General features: G+C 49.2%; 2 protein-coding genes across 13 annotated transcripts in view; one reads left to right on the forward strand and one right to left on the reverse strand.

Annotated features, from left to right (window-relative positions):
* SMURF1 (SMAD specific E3 ubiquitin protein ligase 1) overlaps positions 1-4452 on the forward strand; it is a 101828-nt gene extending 97376 nt beyond the window's left edge. For all 4 annotated transcript variants that reach the window (XM_079899155.1, XM_079899153.1, XM_079899154.1 and 1 more), the window contains one exon: positions 1210-4452. In XM_079899155.1, coding sequence (XP_079755281.1) covers positions 1210-1309 — 100 coding nt within the window. In that variant the 3' untranslated portion in view covers positions 1310-4452. The remainder of the gene's footprint in view (positions 1-1209) is intronic.
* Positions 4453-10838: 6386 nt separating this feature from the next.
* The window catches only part of TRRAP (transformation/transcription domain associated protein), a 110979-nt gene continuing 105327 nt past the window's right edge, over positions 10839-16490 (reverse strand). For 8 of the 9 annotated variants that reach the window (XM_079943865.1, XM_079943867.1, XM_079943868.1 and 5 more), the window contains 3 exons: positions 13892-14095; positions 13612-13806; positions 10839-11856 (listed from right to left, as the gene is read on the reverse strand). In XM_079943865.1, the coding sequence (XP_079799991.1) occupies positions 11572-11856; positions 13612-13806; positions 13892-14095 (684 nt within the window). In that variant the 3' untranslated portion in view covers positions 10839-11571. The remainder of the gene's footprint in view (positions 11857-13611; positions 13807-13891; positions 14096-16490) is intronic. The other variant, XR_013831479.1, reaches the window with a different exon arrangement.

A 16490-nucleotide genomic window follows, 5' to 3' on the forward strand; every position in this document is an offset into this window, starting at 1 on the left:
TGCGTATGACAGATGCACCTTGTGTATTGAAAAATGTTTCCTCCCTTGATTTTCACTTAAACAATACCCGTAGTGGGTTATTTCCTTTGTGGTTTAAAATCAAATCACTTACATGCACTTTGGGAGCCATTTCTTGAGACGAGAGCCACCTCTGGTTCACGAGAGTCAGTTCCAAATGTTGCCGGGATGCATGGTGATGTGATGGGAGGTTCTTGGTTGGGAACCAAGGCTGTGGGTTCCCACGCCGTCCATGACATCAAACTGGGTTTCCATGTCCTTGAGATAGAGGACGCGCCCTCCCCGGGCCCAGGGTCTGCGCCCAGGATGGCCGTCCCGGGGTGGCGCATGCTAACGCACAGGGCTGCTCCCGCGCCAGCAGGCTGTGTTCTCTAATGGTTTAGTGCTTTGAGTAAAACGGACGTGAAGAACGTCCAGTGCTAAGCCCCCTGAGAAGCCTCCACACCGTTTAGCCCGACTCCTTCTTGACAAAAGCCACCCTCAACCACTTAACCTCTAGCAATTCAGGAGGCACTCTGTCCTCTCAGTCAGAATCTTGCAGTTTTTGATTTGTTATGAGGTAATATCGTCTACAAAGGTGTCTTCTGGGCACAGCTTTGGGAATGAACTTCCCTGAGGAAATGCTAACCCGGTCGTTTAATCCTCTATCAGGGATTTGACGTTTTATTATTTTTGAGATACAGTTTCTGTTTTTGCAGGAAATACTCCAGACTGCCCCGTTTTGCTCTCAGATCTAAGTCACAGGGGATTAGATCCACAGGCAGTGAATTGTTAGTGGTGATTTGACTGCAGCCAGCCTGGGCTGCAGTGCTCTGCAAACGTGGTGTTCCTGGGTCTGAGAAATAACTTCTCCCCAAAACAACAGTAAAAACAAGTTGAGAGCTTTGTCCTAATCTAAGCAGTACATACTCACTTGGAAGATCTTATAAGATTTGTTTTGCTGTGTGTTGACTGACTGAAAATCGTTGCCTAAGAAGCAGAAAAGCACCAGAGGAGAGGGGAAAACTCTCCGCCATCTCCCAGAACCAGGTGGATGAGACGCTTTCCCGTCCTCTCTGCCCTGTCCCCACCATGTGTGTGCTTGTGGCCGCAAAGGCTCTGCTGTGGCCTGGCCCTGACCCTGTCCTGGGAGCAGGTCCTCAGGCCAGGCGGCACCAGCAGTGAGCCTCTCACCTTTCTGTCCCGTTCCAGCTTTAACCGGATCGACATTCCACCCTACGAGTCCTATGAGAAGCTCTATGAGAAGCTGCTGACGGCAGTGGAGGAGACCTGTGGGTTTGCTGTGGAGTGAAGCGCAGCCCAGGGCAGCAGATGCTAGCTCACGGCCACCAGACCCCGAGCGACGCTCTCTGTGCGCCTCCGCGAAGCCGGCTGAGGCCCTGGAATCCCAGAACACCCGCGGGAAAGGCTTGTCTCCCCTGCTTCTCGTTGGGGGAGCAAAGGGGGCGGGGGGACTTCAGTTGGTGGCTCTCACCCATATTTTCCTCCTGACAGAACCCCCCCACCCCTTCCATCACCCATCCAATAAAACGCAGCCAGGTTTAGCACTGCTTCGGTCACACAGGATATTCTGCTACGGCTGTAACGCTTCTGGTGACAGGCTCACTGCCCTGGGGGCTTTAGAGGAGTCTTGACTCACAGTTATGGAGCTGAGCGGGGCTGCCTGAGGGTTCGGCCCTGGTAGCTGGACTAGCTCTTCTGTCTCCAAGCAGACCTGAGGTTTTCAAGTTCAGCAGCTCAAATTCCAAATTTCACATCCTAGCAGCCTGCTCTGGGTAGCAGATTAATTTCTACCTGAACAATAACCGTATAATATATGCTTATTGGAATTCTGCCACTGCAGGAAGCTGGCATCAAAACTGTGCTTCCCTTTTGGAAAGGTAAGGGACTCGGGGCAGCTTGTGCTGGAGGCCTGGGTATTTATTTCTTTTCAGGGTTTCCTGGTTGAAAAATCTGTTTTGCATAAAGAAAAATGATCTTTCGTTTTAAGAGTCCCTTTAGCCACGTTATCTATCCAGTTTGAAATATTTTCCCAGCGAAAACACCACATAACAGAGCTTATAAACAAGCAGCCCAAACCCAGCTTCAGATGCTCGCAGCCAGGCGCAGGCTGTACTTGGAAGGGCGTCGACTGGGCCACGTGCACGCTAACAAACCGTTCTGTGGCAAGCGCTAAACTAACAGAACGGAGTTCCATCACTGTAGCTGCTGGCTTGGTGCCAACTAGCCTGAAAGGGGGAGAGAACGGATAACCTCCATGGCCTAAATCCACCCCAGCTTACTCGTTTACAAGAAGTAGGTCGTGGCTGGAAACCTGAAGGCAGAGAGGGGCCACTCCACCGTGACACGTTCAGCCCACTTCCCCAGCGTCTGATGGTGACACTAACAACTGCTGCTCCATTCACTTGTCCCGATATGAGCAAGGCCAAAGCAAGCCTTGACCCTAGGTTTCTACCAGCATTTTCCAATTTGCACAGAAGATCAAAAAGTATTTTAACAAAGTGGTTTGATTTCAGATAAAGTTCAGCAGAAAAACAGCAGTGGCAGCAAGTTCTCCCGTATGGTGGTGGTTTTTGTTTGGGGGGCGAGTGCAGGGTAATTCATTAGCAAGACCTTTCACTGCTGAAGTTTTGTTGTAAGGTTCCGAGTTCAGTGCTGGGATCCAGCTGCGGGTCTGAGGTGGGTTTGGAAGGAGCTTTCTGGCCGACTGTCCCGTCTGTTCTTTCTGTTCCTAACGCCTGTGGACGGTGCTAGGTTTGGAGGCGCACTTACTTACCCCCTGCACCTTGCTGTGGTTCTTCGGCTCGACCGGGAAGCAGCCAGTGGTCTGACGTTTGGCAGGCCGGAGTTCGCTGGCTGGAGGTTCCAGGAGCGAGAGAAAGCCGTGCTTCTGGGTGACTTGCTGAGGTTCTAGAATAGGAAGGATGCCTTGGCTGCAGAAGGAGAATGTAATCCGTTCAGAACGTCCAGGATGGACTGCGGGCTGAGTCTCTCCGAAGTCCCGCCTTGCCCGTTGGGCTTCTCCTGTGTCTCGTTCACCATGACACCTTCTGGCGTCCTGGAAGCTGGCTGCCGTGGGTCCTCCTCTGGAGGAATGAGGAAATGAATGATACAGACAGACCCCCACCACCACCACTCTCACCCGCCAGACAGGTCTCCTCTGTAACACGGACCTAAACCGCAAGGAGGAGACTGCCATCCGGGAACTGAGGCCCTCGAGACTGAGGGGGGAAGGCCCACCCAGTTATCCTGTGGTGTCGGCCAAAACCGCAGGAAGTTAGGAAGGAAACAAGGGTCTAGTGGTTGGAAAGACTTGGAAGCAGGAGTGTGCCATTTGCCTCCTTTAAAGCTGCCTTCCTGCTGATGGCGGGCGCTGGGGGTGGGATGGGTAGTGCCCCTGCCGGCCCCAGGCCACCCTCACGTGTCAGGTGTCACCTCGGCAAGCTCCAGAGGCTCACGTCCTGGCTCCTCCACGGGCTGCTGGGGAAAGTCGACTCACCTGCCCGCAAGGCCTGGGTCTCCGCTTTCGTACTGGGACGCGGGCACCTCGCCAGCTGCGTGGTTGTCGTGGAGCCTGGCACAGCAGAACCTTCCGGAGCCCCGGGTCACTCCTGCCAAACAGGGCTGTCGGTGGCACTGCTCCTAGAACCGTAACTGTCCACAGTGGGTTGGGCCTTTGGAACACTCCCCACCCCCCGACCACCCCCACCAAAGAATAGTGTGGCAAGCCGTGGGTTTTGGGGTCTGCGGGAGCCTCCCCATCTGTCGCCCTTCTCGGGAACCCCAGCGACCCACCTGGTCCCCTCAGCTCTCTGCCCAGATGCTTCAGGGCCCGACTTCCAGGCTTGCCTCACCAGCGGTCATCAGCCGACCCTCAGGGATGTAGCAAACCACCGCTCTGCCAGTGCTGTGGGGAGAACGGAGGGGCCCCGGGGTGACAGTGGGCGGAGCTCTCCTGACTCCCGCAGGGAGAAGCGCCTGGAACTGCGGCCCCAGAGCTTGCCGGGCCGCGTGGTCCAAATGCAGGTCAGGTGGTCCTCCGATCGGAGCTGTCCGAGAAAACGCCCCTCCGCCCCCGTCCGCAGCCAGGTGTGTGCTGCACGGCAGCCTTCCCAAAACATAGTATGAATTTTAAAAATTTGTTTATTTTTGTTTCTCAACCACTTTATAATGTATTTTTTAATTTATTTTGTAATGTCTTGTTTTTAAGTATTGCTGCTATCCTTGTTATCCTTCCCACTGTTTTTATTGCTGATTTATTTTGTGAAAGTTGTACACTAAATGTTCTGTTTTATGTCAAAATCAAAAGTATTTAAAGAAATACTAGTTCTATTTAATGTGGTTATAGAACCAGCTGGAAACACAAAACAAACAGTGATTGTACAGCAGGCTGGACCCCGGCGGTCAGGTTCATTTTGTTACATATGCAATAAACTCACAACTTTACGTTTCTGGCGCCTGTTATTTGGTGTGGAACAGCTGTTTTTTTTTTTTTTTTTTTTTTACATCCCATAAGACAGGAAGTCAGCGGTCTGGCAAGGGTCTTCTAAAGAAAAGGGGCAAACTTACAGTCAGAATTGTAGGAGAGATTGATAACACTTTGGAAAACAGTGGAGGGTCCTCAAAAAACTAAAAATAGAGCAATCCCACTCCTGGGCATATACCTGAAGAAAAGCAAAAACACCAATTTGAAAAGATACATGCACCCCCATGTTCATAGCAGCATTATTTACAATAGCCAAGATATGGAAGCGACCTAACTGTCCACCAGCAGACGAATGGATAAAGAAGATGTGGTACATATATATATAAAATATACATATATATAATGGAATACTGCTCAGCCATAAAAAACCAAACTTTTGTGCCACAACTGCCGAGCCTGTGCCCCACAACTACTGAAGCCCTCATGCCTAGAGCCCGTGCTCCGCAACAAGAGAAGCCACCGCAATGAGACGCCCGCGCGCTGCAACGAAGAGGAGACCCCACTTGCCACAACTAGAGAAAGCCTGCACACAGCAACGAAGACCCAATGCAGCCAAAAATAAAATTAAAAAATAAAAAAGAATGCATAGTCTAGTGCAAAAGTAATAATGATGTATTGTGGAGTTAATATCATATGTAGAAATAAAACATGTAACAACAGCACCAAGGATGAGGGGTAGAAATGGAAGTCTACAGTTGTAAGATTCTTACATTATAGGTGAAATAGAATATTTGAAGGTAGACAGGTAGGTTCAAGATGAATATAGTAACTAGATAATTCACTAAAAAGAATACATGTTATGCAAAAACATAAAAAAGAATAACATAACTAGGTTGTGTTGCACACAACTGTTTTATCATATTACAATTATGAGGCATAGGGGTAAAAACAGTCCTGAATTTTATTTGGTGGTGTTTTATTTAAGCTTTTTTATCTATACATATACATGATATAGGCCCACACTTTTTTTGGGGGGGACTCTTCATTAGATTTTGGAATTAAATATAAGCTACAGGTGAAAAATATCTTACACTATTTTAGTGATAAGGAATCTCTTATAGCCATGAGATGTTTAGACTAGTATTTCCCAAACTTTTCTGTTTTATAGACCAGTAAAATATACTTACCAGATAAAAATCATCTGTATCACCAACATTTCATTTTAAAAGGACATTTAACATCAAAACTTTTCACAATGAAAGACTATTGTTTTGGTTGTCTTTTATGAAGACCTCACTTTGGTGCACTGATTTTTCTAATGATGGGTGAAAACTTCAGCACCAGCTCACAGTGGCTCATAATCCAGTGTTCGTTACCCGTGGTTCTGACCTTCTCCTCTCCCCTCCATCCCAGTTAGCTGGTTCATTAGCCAGAGGTGGCCCAGGTGCCCATCGAAATACTCCCTGGTCCCTCCTGAAGTATCCACCACCTGTGCAGACTGTCTCCTGGTTCGCTCCTGTCTTTTTCCATGTTTCTCAAGTCCCACCTTTTCCTCAAGACCCAACTTACATCTTTTATTCTGTCCCCCCCCGTCATGATCCTCTTTTTAAGTGAAGCATTTCAGGGAGCTCTTACTTGGTTCTTATCATTCCTTCAAGAAACTAGACCGGGGCTTCCCTGGTGGCGCAGGGTTGAGAGTCTGCCTGCCGATGCAGGGGTTCGTGCCCCGGTCCGGGAAGATCCCACATGCCACGGAGCGGCTAGGCCCGTGAGCCATGGCCGCTGAGCCTGCACGTCCAGAGCCTGTGCTCCGCAACGGGCGAGGCCACAACAGTGAGAGGCCCGCGTACCGCAAAAAAAAAAAAAAAAAAAAAAAAAGAAACTAGACTGAAGCTTATCTTTTCATACTTTTTACCACGTTCATCCAACAACTAAAATGGTTTTTTTCCAAAGAAAATTTTTGCCAACACTATTTTAAAATAAATGGTTTTCTTCCTGATTAAAAACAAACCAAAAAACTGCTAACACTAAAAAATGAATTTAGCAAAGTTGCAAGATAGAAAATCAACAAACAAAAACCAACTGTTTCTGTAATGCTAACGATGAACAATCTGAAAAAGAAATTAAGAAAACAATTCCATTTATAGTAGCATCAAAAAGAATAAAATAGGAATAAACTTAACCAAGGAAATAAAAGACTTGTACACTGAAACTACAAAACTATAGGGGCTTCCGTGGTGGCACAGTGGTTGAGAATCTGCCTGCTAATGCAGGGGACACGGGTTCAAGCCCTGGTGTGGGAGAATCCCACATGCTGCGAAGCAACTAGGCCCGTGAGCCACAACTACTGAGCCTGTGCGTCTGCAGCCTGTGCTCTGCAATAGGAGAGGCCGTGATAGTGAGAGGCCTGCGCACCATGATGAAGAGTGGACCCCGCTTGCCACAACTAGAGAAAACCCTCGCACAGAAACAAAGACCCAACACAGCAAAAATTAAATAAATAAATAATAATAAAAATTTTTTTTTTTAGAAAACCTATAAAGTGAAAGAAAGGAGACACAAATAAATGGAAAGACACTCTGGGATCATGAGTAAGAAGACTTACTAATGTTAAGACATCATTACCACCCAAAATGATCTACAGATTCAAACACAAACCTATATAAAAATCCCAACAACGCTTTTGCAGAAAGAGAAAAATCCACCCTAAAACTCACATGGAATGACAGCGGTCCCCAACTGGCCAAGACAATCTTAAAAAGAACAATTTGGTGGGTGGTCTCACACTTCCTGATTTCAAAATTTACTGCAAAGCTACAGTAATAAACATGGTATGATGCTGCCACAAAGGCAGACATACAGACCAATGGAATAGAATAGATAACCCAGAAATAAACCCTCATATGTGGCCAAATGACTTTTGACAAGGGTGCCGAGATTACTCAATGGGAAAGGACAGTCTTTCAACAAATGTTGCTTGGAAAACCAGACATCCACATGCGAAAGAATGAAGCTTACCTCACACCATGTATAAAAATTAACTCAAAATGGATCAAAGACATAAATGTAAGAACTAAAACTATAAAACTCTTAGCAGAAACACTTTGTAAAGCTTCATGACATTGGATTTGGCAATGATTCCTTGGATATGAAAAGAGAAAGCACAGGCAACAAAAGAAAAACTAGATAAATTGAACTTAAGAAACATTTAAAACTTGGGCAAGAAAGGACCCTACCAACAGAATGAAAGGGCAACCCAAAGAGTGGGAGAAAATATCTGTTAAGTCATGTATCTGATAAGAGCTTAATATCCAGAATATATAAAGAACTCCTACAACTTAAAAAAAACAATGAACAATGGATATGAATTTCTCCAAATAAGATACAAATGGTCAACAAGCTCATGAAAATATGCTCAACACCACTAATAATGAAGGAAATGCAAACCAGTCCCACAATGAGACAGATACTGCTTCACACCCATTAGGATGGTTCTTATAAAAAAAAAAAAAAGGGTTTTTTTTTGTTTTTTTTTTTAAATCAGAAAACAAGTGTTGGCAAGGATGTGGAGAAATTGGAACGCTTGTGCACTGCTGGTGGGGATGTAAAATGGTGCAGTCACTCTGGAAATCTATATGGAGGTTCTTCAAAAAATTAAAAATACAACTACCTTATGAAATCCAGAAATTCCACTTCTGTATATATTCCCCAAAGAATTGAAAGTTGGGAGCTGAACAGGTATTTCGACTCCCCCCAAAACAGCCACGTTCATTCCAGCATTATTCACAATAGCCGAACGATGAAAGCAATCCAAGTGCCCATCAATGGATGAATGGGTAAAGAAAATGTGATATATATATACACAATGCAACATTATTCAGCCTTAAAGAGGAAGGAAATTCTGTCACACGCTACAACATTATGCCAAGTGAAATAAGCCTGTCACCAAAGAACAAATATCCTGTGATTCTTATGTAAGATTACCAGAGTAGTCAAATTCATAGAGACAGAAAGGAGAGGGGTGTTTGCCTGCGGCTGCGGGGAGGAGGGGGAGACAGTGTTTAGTGGGAACAGAGTTTTTGTTTGGGATGATAAAAAAAAGTTCTGGAGAGAGATGGAAGGTGGTGATGGTTGCACGATGATGTGAATGTACTCAATGGCACTGCACCGTACACATAAAAATGGTTAAAGTGGTAAATTCTGTTATGTAATATTTTACAGTTAAAAAAAGTCTAATAATCGTACTAACTTCGAAACAGTGATTGGAGAATCAGAGGCACCCATGTGTGGTTCCCCACACCACCTCTTTCTCTGACCTTCCTTGGCTCCTGAGGACCCAGGTCCCAGCAGTGCCACATTTGGGGAAGAATGCAGAGGCTCCTGGTCACTGAAGCACTGGCTCAGGACTCCCAACTCCGACTCACAGGCAGCACTCAGGAGATGCTGGGTCTCCAGTGGGGAACTCTCTCCTGCCCTGGCTCTTCAGAGGCTGGTTTTCCTAGGAACCAGGGTCAGTGCCTGGGACAGTGTGGGCGAGCCTGGCATGGGACCCAGGCCCTTCTCACCAGGATACCGACTCCAGACTCCCAACTATCGAGGCTAAGAAACAAATGTTCCCTTCACCCAACTGCCATCCACACATCTACACAACCACCAGGCTCCACGCCAACTCTCCAAGCGCACAAGGGCAACTCAGTGGCTTGTTTCAAATGAGTCCTGACCCCAGCTTGCGAGACCCTGTTACACAGTGAGGACTGTCAGACAGACGGGCGTCTTCCCCGTCCAGCCTGACGGCACGATGACACCTGTCATTTTAGATACAGGCTCCTGTCATTCTGCAATCCAAGATGCTTTCTCACAAAAACAGCCAAGTATTTGTAAAATAACTCATAATTAGCTCCAAAGAAAGAATGGGAGAGGGACTTCCCTGGTGGCGCAGCACTTAAGAATCCGCCTGCCAATGCAGGGGACACGGGTTCGAGCCCTGGTCTGGGAGGATCCCACATGCTGCGGAGCAACTAAGCCCGTGCGCCACAACTACTGAGCCTGCGCTCTAGAGCCTGCGAGCCACAACTACTGAGCCTGCGCTCTAGAGTCCGCGAGCCACAACTACTGAGCCTGTGTGCCGCAACTACTGAAGCCCATGCACCTAGAGCCCGTGCTCCACAACAAGAGAAGCCACCGCAGTGAGAAGCCCGTGCACCGCAACAAAGAGTAGCCCCCACTCGCTGCAACTAGAGAAAGCCCGCGCGTGGCAACGAAGACCCGACACAGCCAAAAAAATTAATTTATGAAGAAAAAAAAAAGAAAGAATGGGAGAGTCCAGTCAATTGGGCAAAACCTGGCCCCTCAGCCTCCATCCATGCTCTAGGGTGTAGCCTCGGGGGCCAGAGTCAAGCTGGATGAGGTTTAGGCCGTTCCTCCACGACTGGCTCTGGGACTCTGGACCGTGGAGGAGCTGCTCACCCTGAGCTGCACCTCTCTGTGCAGTGGAGGGGCTGTGGGCCCACCTGTTTCCCAGGACTGGAGACCAGCACGGTGACCTCAAGTTGTAGCCATCGGTCCCACCCACCCCAAATGCGCTGGCACCCCAGTCCTAACCCAGCGCCACCACAGTCTCAAGCTTTCGCTGCTTCTGGCACGTTTGTTTACGCCCCCTGGACTGGACTTGTGGTGAGGTTTGGGTGAACTCAGCTGCAGGCTTCACCCTGTGCTAGCCTGGGACACTGGGGTACAGGGCAGGCCTCGGGGTCGAGGGCCCCGACCCCGAGGGGGCCTTGCTGTCTGGGCCCTGAGCTGTTCAGAGGCTGTCCTCCTCACTGCACATGTGGTACACTTCCCAAAGGGGCGAGTCCTTCTAAATTCAGAATCGTAATTTTAAAGTCACAACCCCTTCCTCCGTCCTGCCTCAGTTTCTCGTCCTGCTGACAGCACGGCCTGTGCTGGGGAACCGTCCCTCCAGTGTTTTCCAGGGCAGGGCTCTGCTGCTTGGTTCACTCCGTACCTGAGGTGCCGGTGGAGGGGCTGAAGGCCAACGAGCTGGTGGAGCTGAGGCGAGGCGTGGGGCTCCAGGCACCGGGAACAGCCCCGCCGGGGACGCAGGTCCAGGATGAGGCCTCTGGGCGTCTCCCCTTCGCACACAGGTTACACAGCAGCAGCCCTGAAACACGTGAACACAGCTGAAGGGACCAGATCCCTGGGCATCTCTGACGCCATCAGTCGGGACCAGCACTTCTGGTCAGCATCACAGCACACGCCGAGTGGTTCAGACCCAAGTCCCAGCCGAGACCCTGCCTGGACGCACGTGACCGTCACCGTGGAGCCACACTGGGGCACAGGCCGCGCTGGCCTGGGGCCCTGAGGGGCAGAGGGAACACCTCACGGAAACAACTCATCCTTTTATAAAATATTTATTCTAAAAAAAATCACACTGTACAAATTCATATAGAACATTCTCAAGGCTCATATTTATAAAAATGTGAACATAACAGACTGGAGTTAACGAACAAAACTTCGTTGCTTCTTCCTAAATTAAGAAGGAAAAAGTGTTCCTTTTTTCCAAGTACAGTGACAGCACATGTCTAGAAGACATCCAGAGAGCCAGCCTGTAGAGCAAGGTTCTCCGCCAGCCCTGCAGTTCTGTCTCCCCAGAGGAATCCGACTCTGAACGCAGGGGAAGTGGGCGGCCCTTGGGGCCCCGGGCCTCGTCCATCCAGTCGGCTGCTCAGTGAGGCTCCCGAGGCTGGTTACGTACAGCGTAAAAGTTTGTGCTCCGAGAAAATCCAACACAGTTCGTTCGTAATTTCCTGTTCTCCAACTAAGTGGGTTTTCTGTACACTTGTTACGAAGTTCTGTACAAAAGCACGAAGCTCCTGGGAGGTGTAACTTCTGAAAGTTAAAAATGACGACACAGAAGCGCTTTCTACAGTTCAATCTGTACATTCACACGGAGGGAGGAACTCAGTAAAAAAGAATTCATAAATTCTGCACGAGGGAACCCTGGCGTCTTTACTTGAAAAGCTGGGGGTAAGTCTCAGCTCCCCCCTCGAACGGCCTCACCTTCCTGATGCTCGTCCCCCTCCAACTGTCAGGCGAGCAACCGCCCTCCCGGCCAGCCGCGGCCGCGCTCACAGCCAGGGGTGCCAGGCGGGGTCCATGCGGCACAGGTTGTCCAGGCTGTTGGCGGCGGCCACCAGGGTGTTCACTTTGCTCTCCCCGCCCTCGAACTGGGCAAGGTTGTGCAGGCGGGTCATGATGGCCGTGACGGCCTTCTGGACGAGGGAAACCAGCTGCTGGCTGTCCATGTTCTCGGGCTGCCCGGCAGCTGACAGAGGAGATGACGTGTCCTCCTGCGTCTTTTTGTGCCAAGCGATGATCTCGTCCCGAAGCACAGTTTTCAGGATGCCGTCCACCTGGGTGGGGAGAGAACAGAACGGTCCGCGCTTAACCAACAACAGCCCCGAGGGCGGCTCCCCAAGTGAGGGGCTCAGCCATAGCGGCCGACGGGCCATCAGCCTCAGCAACCGGGGCCAGGTGCCACAGGCACGCTGGTGGGGCCACCGCAGTCAGACACGCGTGATGGCACCCGTGGATTCTAAGCTGAAGAAAGAGGGAGGGAGGGGGAGGGAGGGAGGGGCCAGTGGCTGCCGCTCCCCCTGGGGTCAGGGAACTGTGGGAACTGGGTCCACAGGGTGGGGAGGTGGTGGCTGCAGCAGGAAGGTGAGAAGCACCCGGGGGAGGGGACTAGAGAAGGGCCGGGGACCCAGAGGCCAGCGGTGGCACTGACATCACCGACAAGATGGCGTTCCCACGACGGGCACACCGTGCACAGGTCCTCCTGAACCACAACATGGGACCTCAGCCCATTGTCACCATCAAAGGACGCGGGAGCTTCGTGAGGCACCAGGGCTGCTTTAAAGTAACTTCGACTGACATGCTGAGGGTTTTATTCTGTGTTACTTGGCCCCAACAGAATGTGTTTTTAAAGGAGCTTCCCACACAGCATGGTCTCTATATTAGCCTAACGTAAAGGCAGTCACTACATTTGGGCCCAGAGTTTGGAGAAGGCCCAGTTCCCTCCCGTCTACACGAGCTCAGACTGTGCAGAGTAACTCCCAGTGTTTTTCCAAGTCGTAACAGGTCTTTAATATATGGAGGGCCTTCTTCACTCTTCCTAAAGTTTTCAATTAAATGCCACTCTAAGAATTACCTGATTGCATAGAAACAATTGTTCTGGAAACAAACGAGAAGCTCATATTTCAAGCCGTAAGCCAAAGTGGATAGAAGTGCACTGCTGTTCCCTGCATCAGAGCAGACTCCTTTCTCAAGAAGGAACCGTGGGCTCTTTGTTCTCACTCATGTTCATAACAGCTCATGACTATATCCCACAGCAGCACCCCACACTGATGGGCATGTGCAACCGAAGATTAAAAAGAGCACAAAGTTCTGGTTCACAGTTAAGAGATTATTCCATAATGTAAAACCTGTTCTATGTAAGGGTTTTGCAAAAGCAACTGGTGTCTGCAGCCTTCTCTAGACACAAACTGCTTATCTGGGAAAACAACAAACAAACCAATAGTAATACAGCTGGTCTCAGAAATTAAAAGAAAAAATAAATTGTGTTCCGTCCCCAACTGTGGAGAGACAGGATCAGGGTGAGAATGAACTAGATTTGAATCCCTGTCTGTCCTCCCCGAGCACAGTGCCAGGCGCAGAGTGTCACAGCCCTGGCGTGGCCAAGGGCATCTGCCACGTGGCATCTCATGGGGGTTCACTATTTGCCTCACATGTCATGTCTGTTTAGGGCCCGTCACCATAGCCCCAGTAAGACAGGAGCCATCCAACACGGACACACCTGCCCTCTTAAGCAGAAAGGTTTGCAAAATGAGAAACTGAAGGTAGCTATAAAATGGAGTAAACAAAACTGACACACAGAGGTAGTAGCTGGGGAAATTATCCAATAGAGGCTTCTAGATTGCTCTTTGTAAACTGGGTTCAGCATCCTAAACACTCATGGATAGCGAACATTTTAAACCCCTTTTCCCCAGTGAATGTGCTGTGAATGCTCTTCCCTTCTCCTGCCTTGTCTGCAGATCAGGGGCTCCTGTGAGCCCACCACGTGCAGAGTTACCCAGTCTGTGCTCCTCACAAGACGACCCCTTACCTACCTTGAAGTTGGGCTGGGCAAAGCACCGGGCGACGGCGATCATGGATGCGGTCAACGGGCCAGAGACACCGATGGTGGTCAGAAACTCAGATATGTTGGGTGTGAGGCGAAAAGGGACAGGACGGTTGGCATCTAAGTCTCCAGTTGCATCGTTTATATCAAATCGAAAGTAGGCCACGTTCAGTTTGCCGGTGTCCTAAAGTTCAGAAGGAGACGCTTCAGAAACTTAAAACAGTAGGACGCAGATTCTACAGGAGGGCTGGCCGCTCACATCAGGTTACCTGAGCGATCTGCAGCATCTCAGGGTTGAGTCTATTGAGATGCAAGACGAACTCCGCAAAGCCGATGAGTGCAAGCTGGATGGTGAACATCTTCCGGAAGGTCCAGTAGTCGGTGGCGTTGGGGAAGGTGTGCAGAGCCCACTCCTTAAGCATGCTGCGTGGCACCATGTTGCTCTGAACTTCCTTGAGGATGTCTCGAAGGACCTGAAATGACACATCACTCCATGACTCTTCCATCAAATTCACTTATTTTTTTCCTTCAAAAAGAAAACTCTCATATTGTAATTTCTTTCTTGCTTAGCACCACTTGAGTGAACTTTGCTGACAAATGCATACGCAGTGTCATTTGACCAATCATGAGGATGCACAAAATTGGTCAATTTCCCTCCAAGGTTCCACGTCTTATGCCCGAAGCAACAATGGAGCTCTGCGAATAAAAGCCTCAGCTGCATGGTGTGTAATGATCTGTTTCACCAAGAGTTTAGGTAATTAGCTGAATACTATAACTCACCAACCACAGAATATACCAGGCCGATGAACAGAAGATCAAAAGAATAGCTGGATACTTCGTAACCAAGAATATTAAAGACAAAAGTTTTATAAACTGAAGGAGCTAGTCTTAAAATGAGATTAGATGTTACACAACACTTTAAACTGAATTCTACACTGGAAGACTCACGATACTGTTTCAAACATCACATACTTAGAGATGGTCTCAAAAAAGAGTTTGTTGAGTTAAGCTGGCTCCCGTTAGACCAACTGGTAAAGGATACAGGTCTCTTCTGGGCTAAGCCACACCCATGTGCTCTGGAAAACCACCAGTATGCAGGCCGTGAGCAACCAAGAACCACGCAGACTTCCAATCACGCGTTGTTTCTGTTCACTTCATCAGCAAAATGGAAAGAAGCCCTTCTGAGATAGCAGAGTGAGGACTTCCAAAATCTACTGCTCCGTAAATGCAATGAGAACACTGCCAAAACCCATCAAAACAAACTTTTCCACAACTCTGGAAATTAAAGGCTTGCGACAATCTGAGCAACTTTTATTGAAGAAAGAGAAGGCTGAATCTTGGTGAGAACAGTGAGCTTCGTGGCAGTTTAATTGTCCTATTCCCATCCCTTCCTCCCCAGCTCCACAGTGGCCCTGAAAACCAACAGCCTTGTATCCTCGGCAGCTGTAAAAACAAGCAGGCTAACAGCCACTGGAGTGGGCAGAATCGGTGTGGTGACCCCAGAAAGGCCTGATCCCCAGAGGACGGTCACTGGTGACCTGTCGGCAGCCTCTGGAAAAAAAACTCCCATTTACTGGGCTTGTCTGTTTGAACTCAGAGCACACAAGAGGGCGGCCAGACCAGGGACAAGCTGGGGAGTGAGACAACGTGGGGGCTTTGAAAAGCTCCACCACATTCCTGGGAACCCTGAAGGCCAGCCTCATGCTCATGAGAAACCTCAGAAGGCCCACGCTCTCACTTCTGGTTGACGGCGAGATTCTGCACAAGCAGGCGGTGAAGGCTACAGCGGGGTTGTGAGCTACCCCCCATACACACACACAGACACACACACACAGGGGCCCTCAAAAAAGGCCCAAAACTTATTGATTCAAGGCATTTAAGAAAATCTCTGTATGTGATTGGTTCAAGATGGCAGAGTAGAAGGACGTGCTCTCACTCCCTCTTGTGAGAGCACCAGAATCACAACTAACTGCTGAACGATCACCGACAGGAAGACACTGGAACTCACCAGAAAAGATACCCCACGTCCAAAGACAAAGGAGAAGCCACAATGAGACGGTAGGAGGGGCGCAATCACAGTAAAATCAAATCTCATAACTGCTGGGTGGGTGACTCACAGACTGGAGAACACTTATACCACAGAAGTCCACCCACTGGAGTGAAGGTTCTGAGCCCCACGGCAGGCTTCCCAACCTGGGGGTCTGACAACGGGAGGAAGAATTCCTAGAGAATCAGACTTTGAAGGCTAGCAGGATTTGATTGCAGGACTTCGACACGTCTGGGGGAAACAGAGACTCCACTCTTGGAGGGCACACACAAAGCAATGTGTGCACTGGGACCCAGGGAAGGAGCAGTGACCCCATAGGAGACTGAACCAGACCTACCTGCTAGTGTTGGAGGGTCTCCTGCAGAGGTGGGGGGGTGACTGTGTCTCACCTTGAGGACAAGGACACTGGCAGCAGAAGTTTTGGGAAGTACTCCTTGGCGTGAGCCCTCCCAGAGTCTGTCATTAGCCCCACGAAAGAGTCCAGGTAGGCTCCAGTACTGGGTCGCCTCAGGCCAAACAACCAACAGGGAGGGAACACAGCCCCACCCATCAGCAGACAAGGGGATTAAAGTTTTATTGAGCTCTGCCCACCAGAGCAACAGCCAGCTCTACCCACCACCAGTCCCTCCCATCAGGAAACTTGCACAAGTCTCTTAGATAGCCTCATCCACCAGAGGTCAGACAGCAGAAGCAAGAACTACAGTCCTGCAGCCTGTGGAACAAAAACCACATTCACAGAAAGATAAAAAAGATGAAAAGGCAGAGGGCTATGTACCAGATGAAGGAACAAGATAAAACCCCAGAAAAACAACTAAATGAAG

This window comes from Stenella coeruleoalba (genome assembly GCF_951394435.1).
Source record: "Stenella coeruleoalba genome assembly, chromosome: 15".
Classification (NCBI taxonomy): Eukaryota; Metazoa; Chordata; class Mammalia; order Artiodactyla; family Delphinidae; genus Stenella; species Stenella coeruleoalba.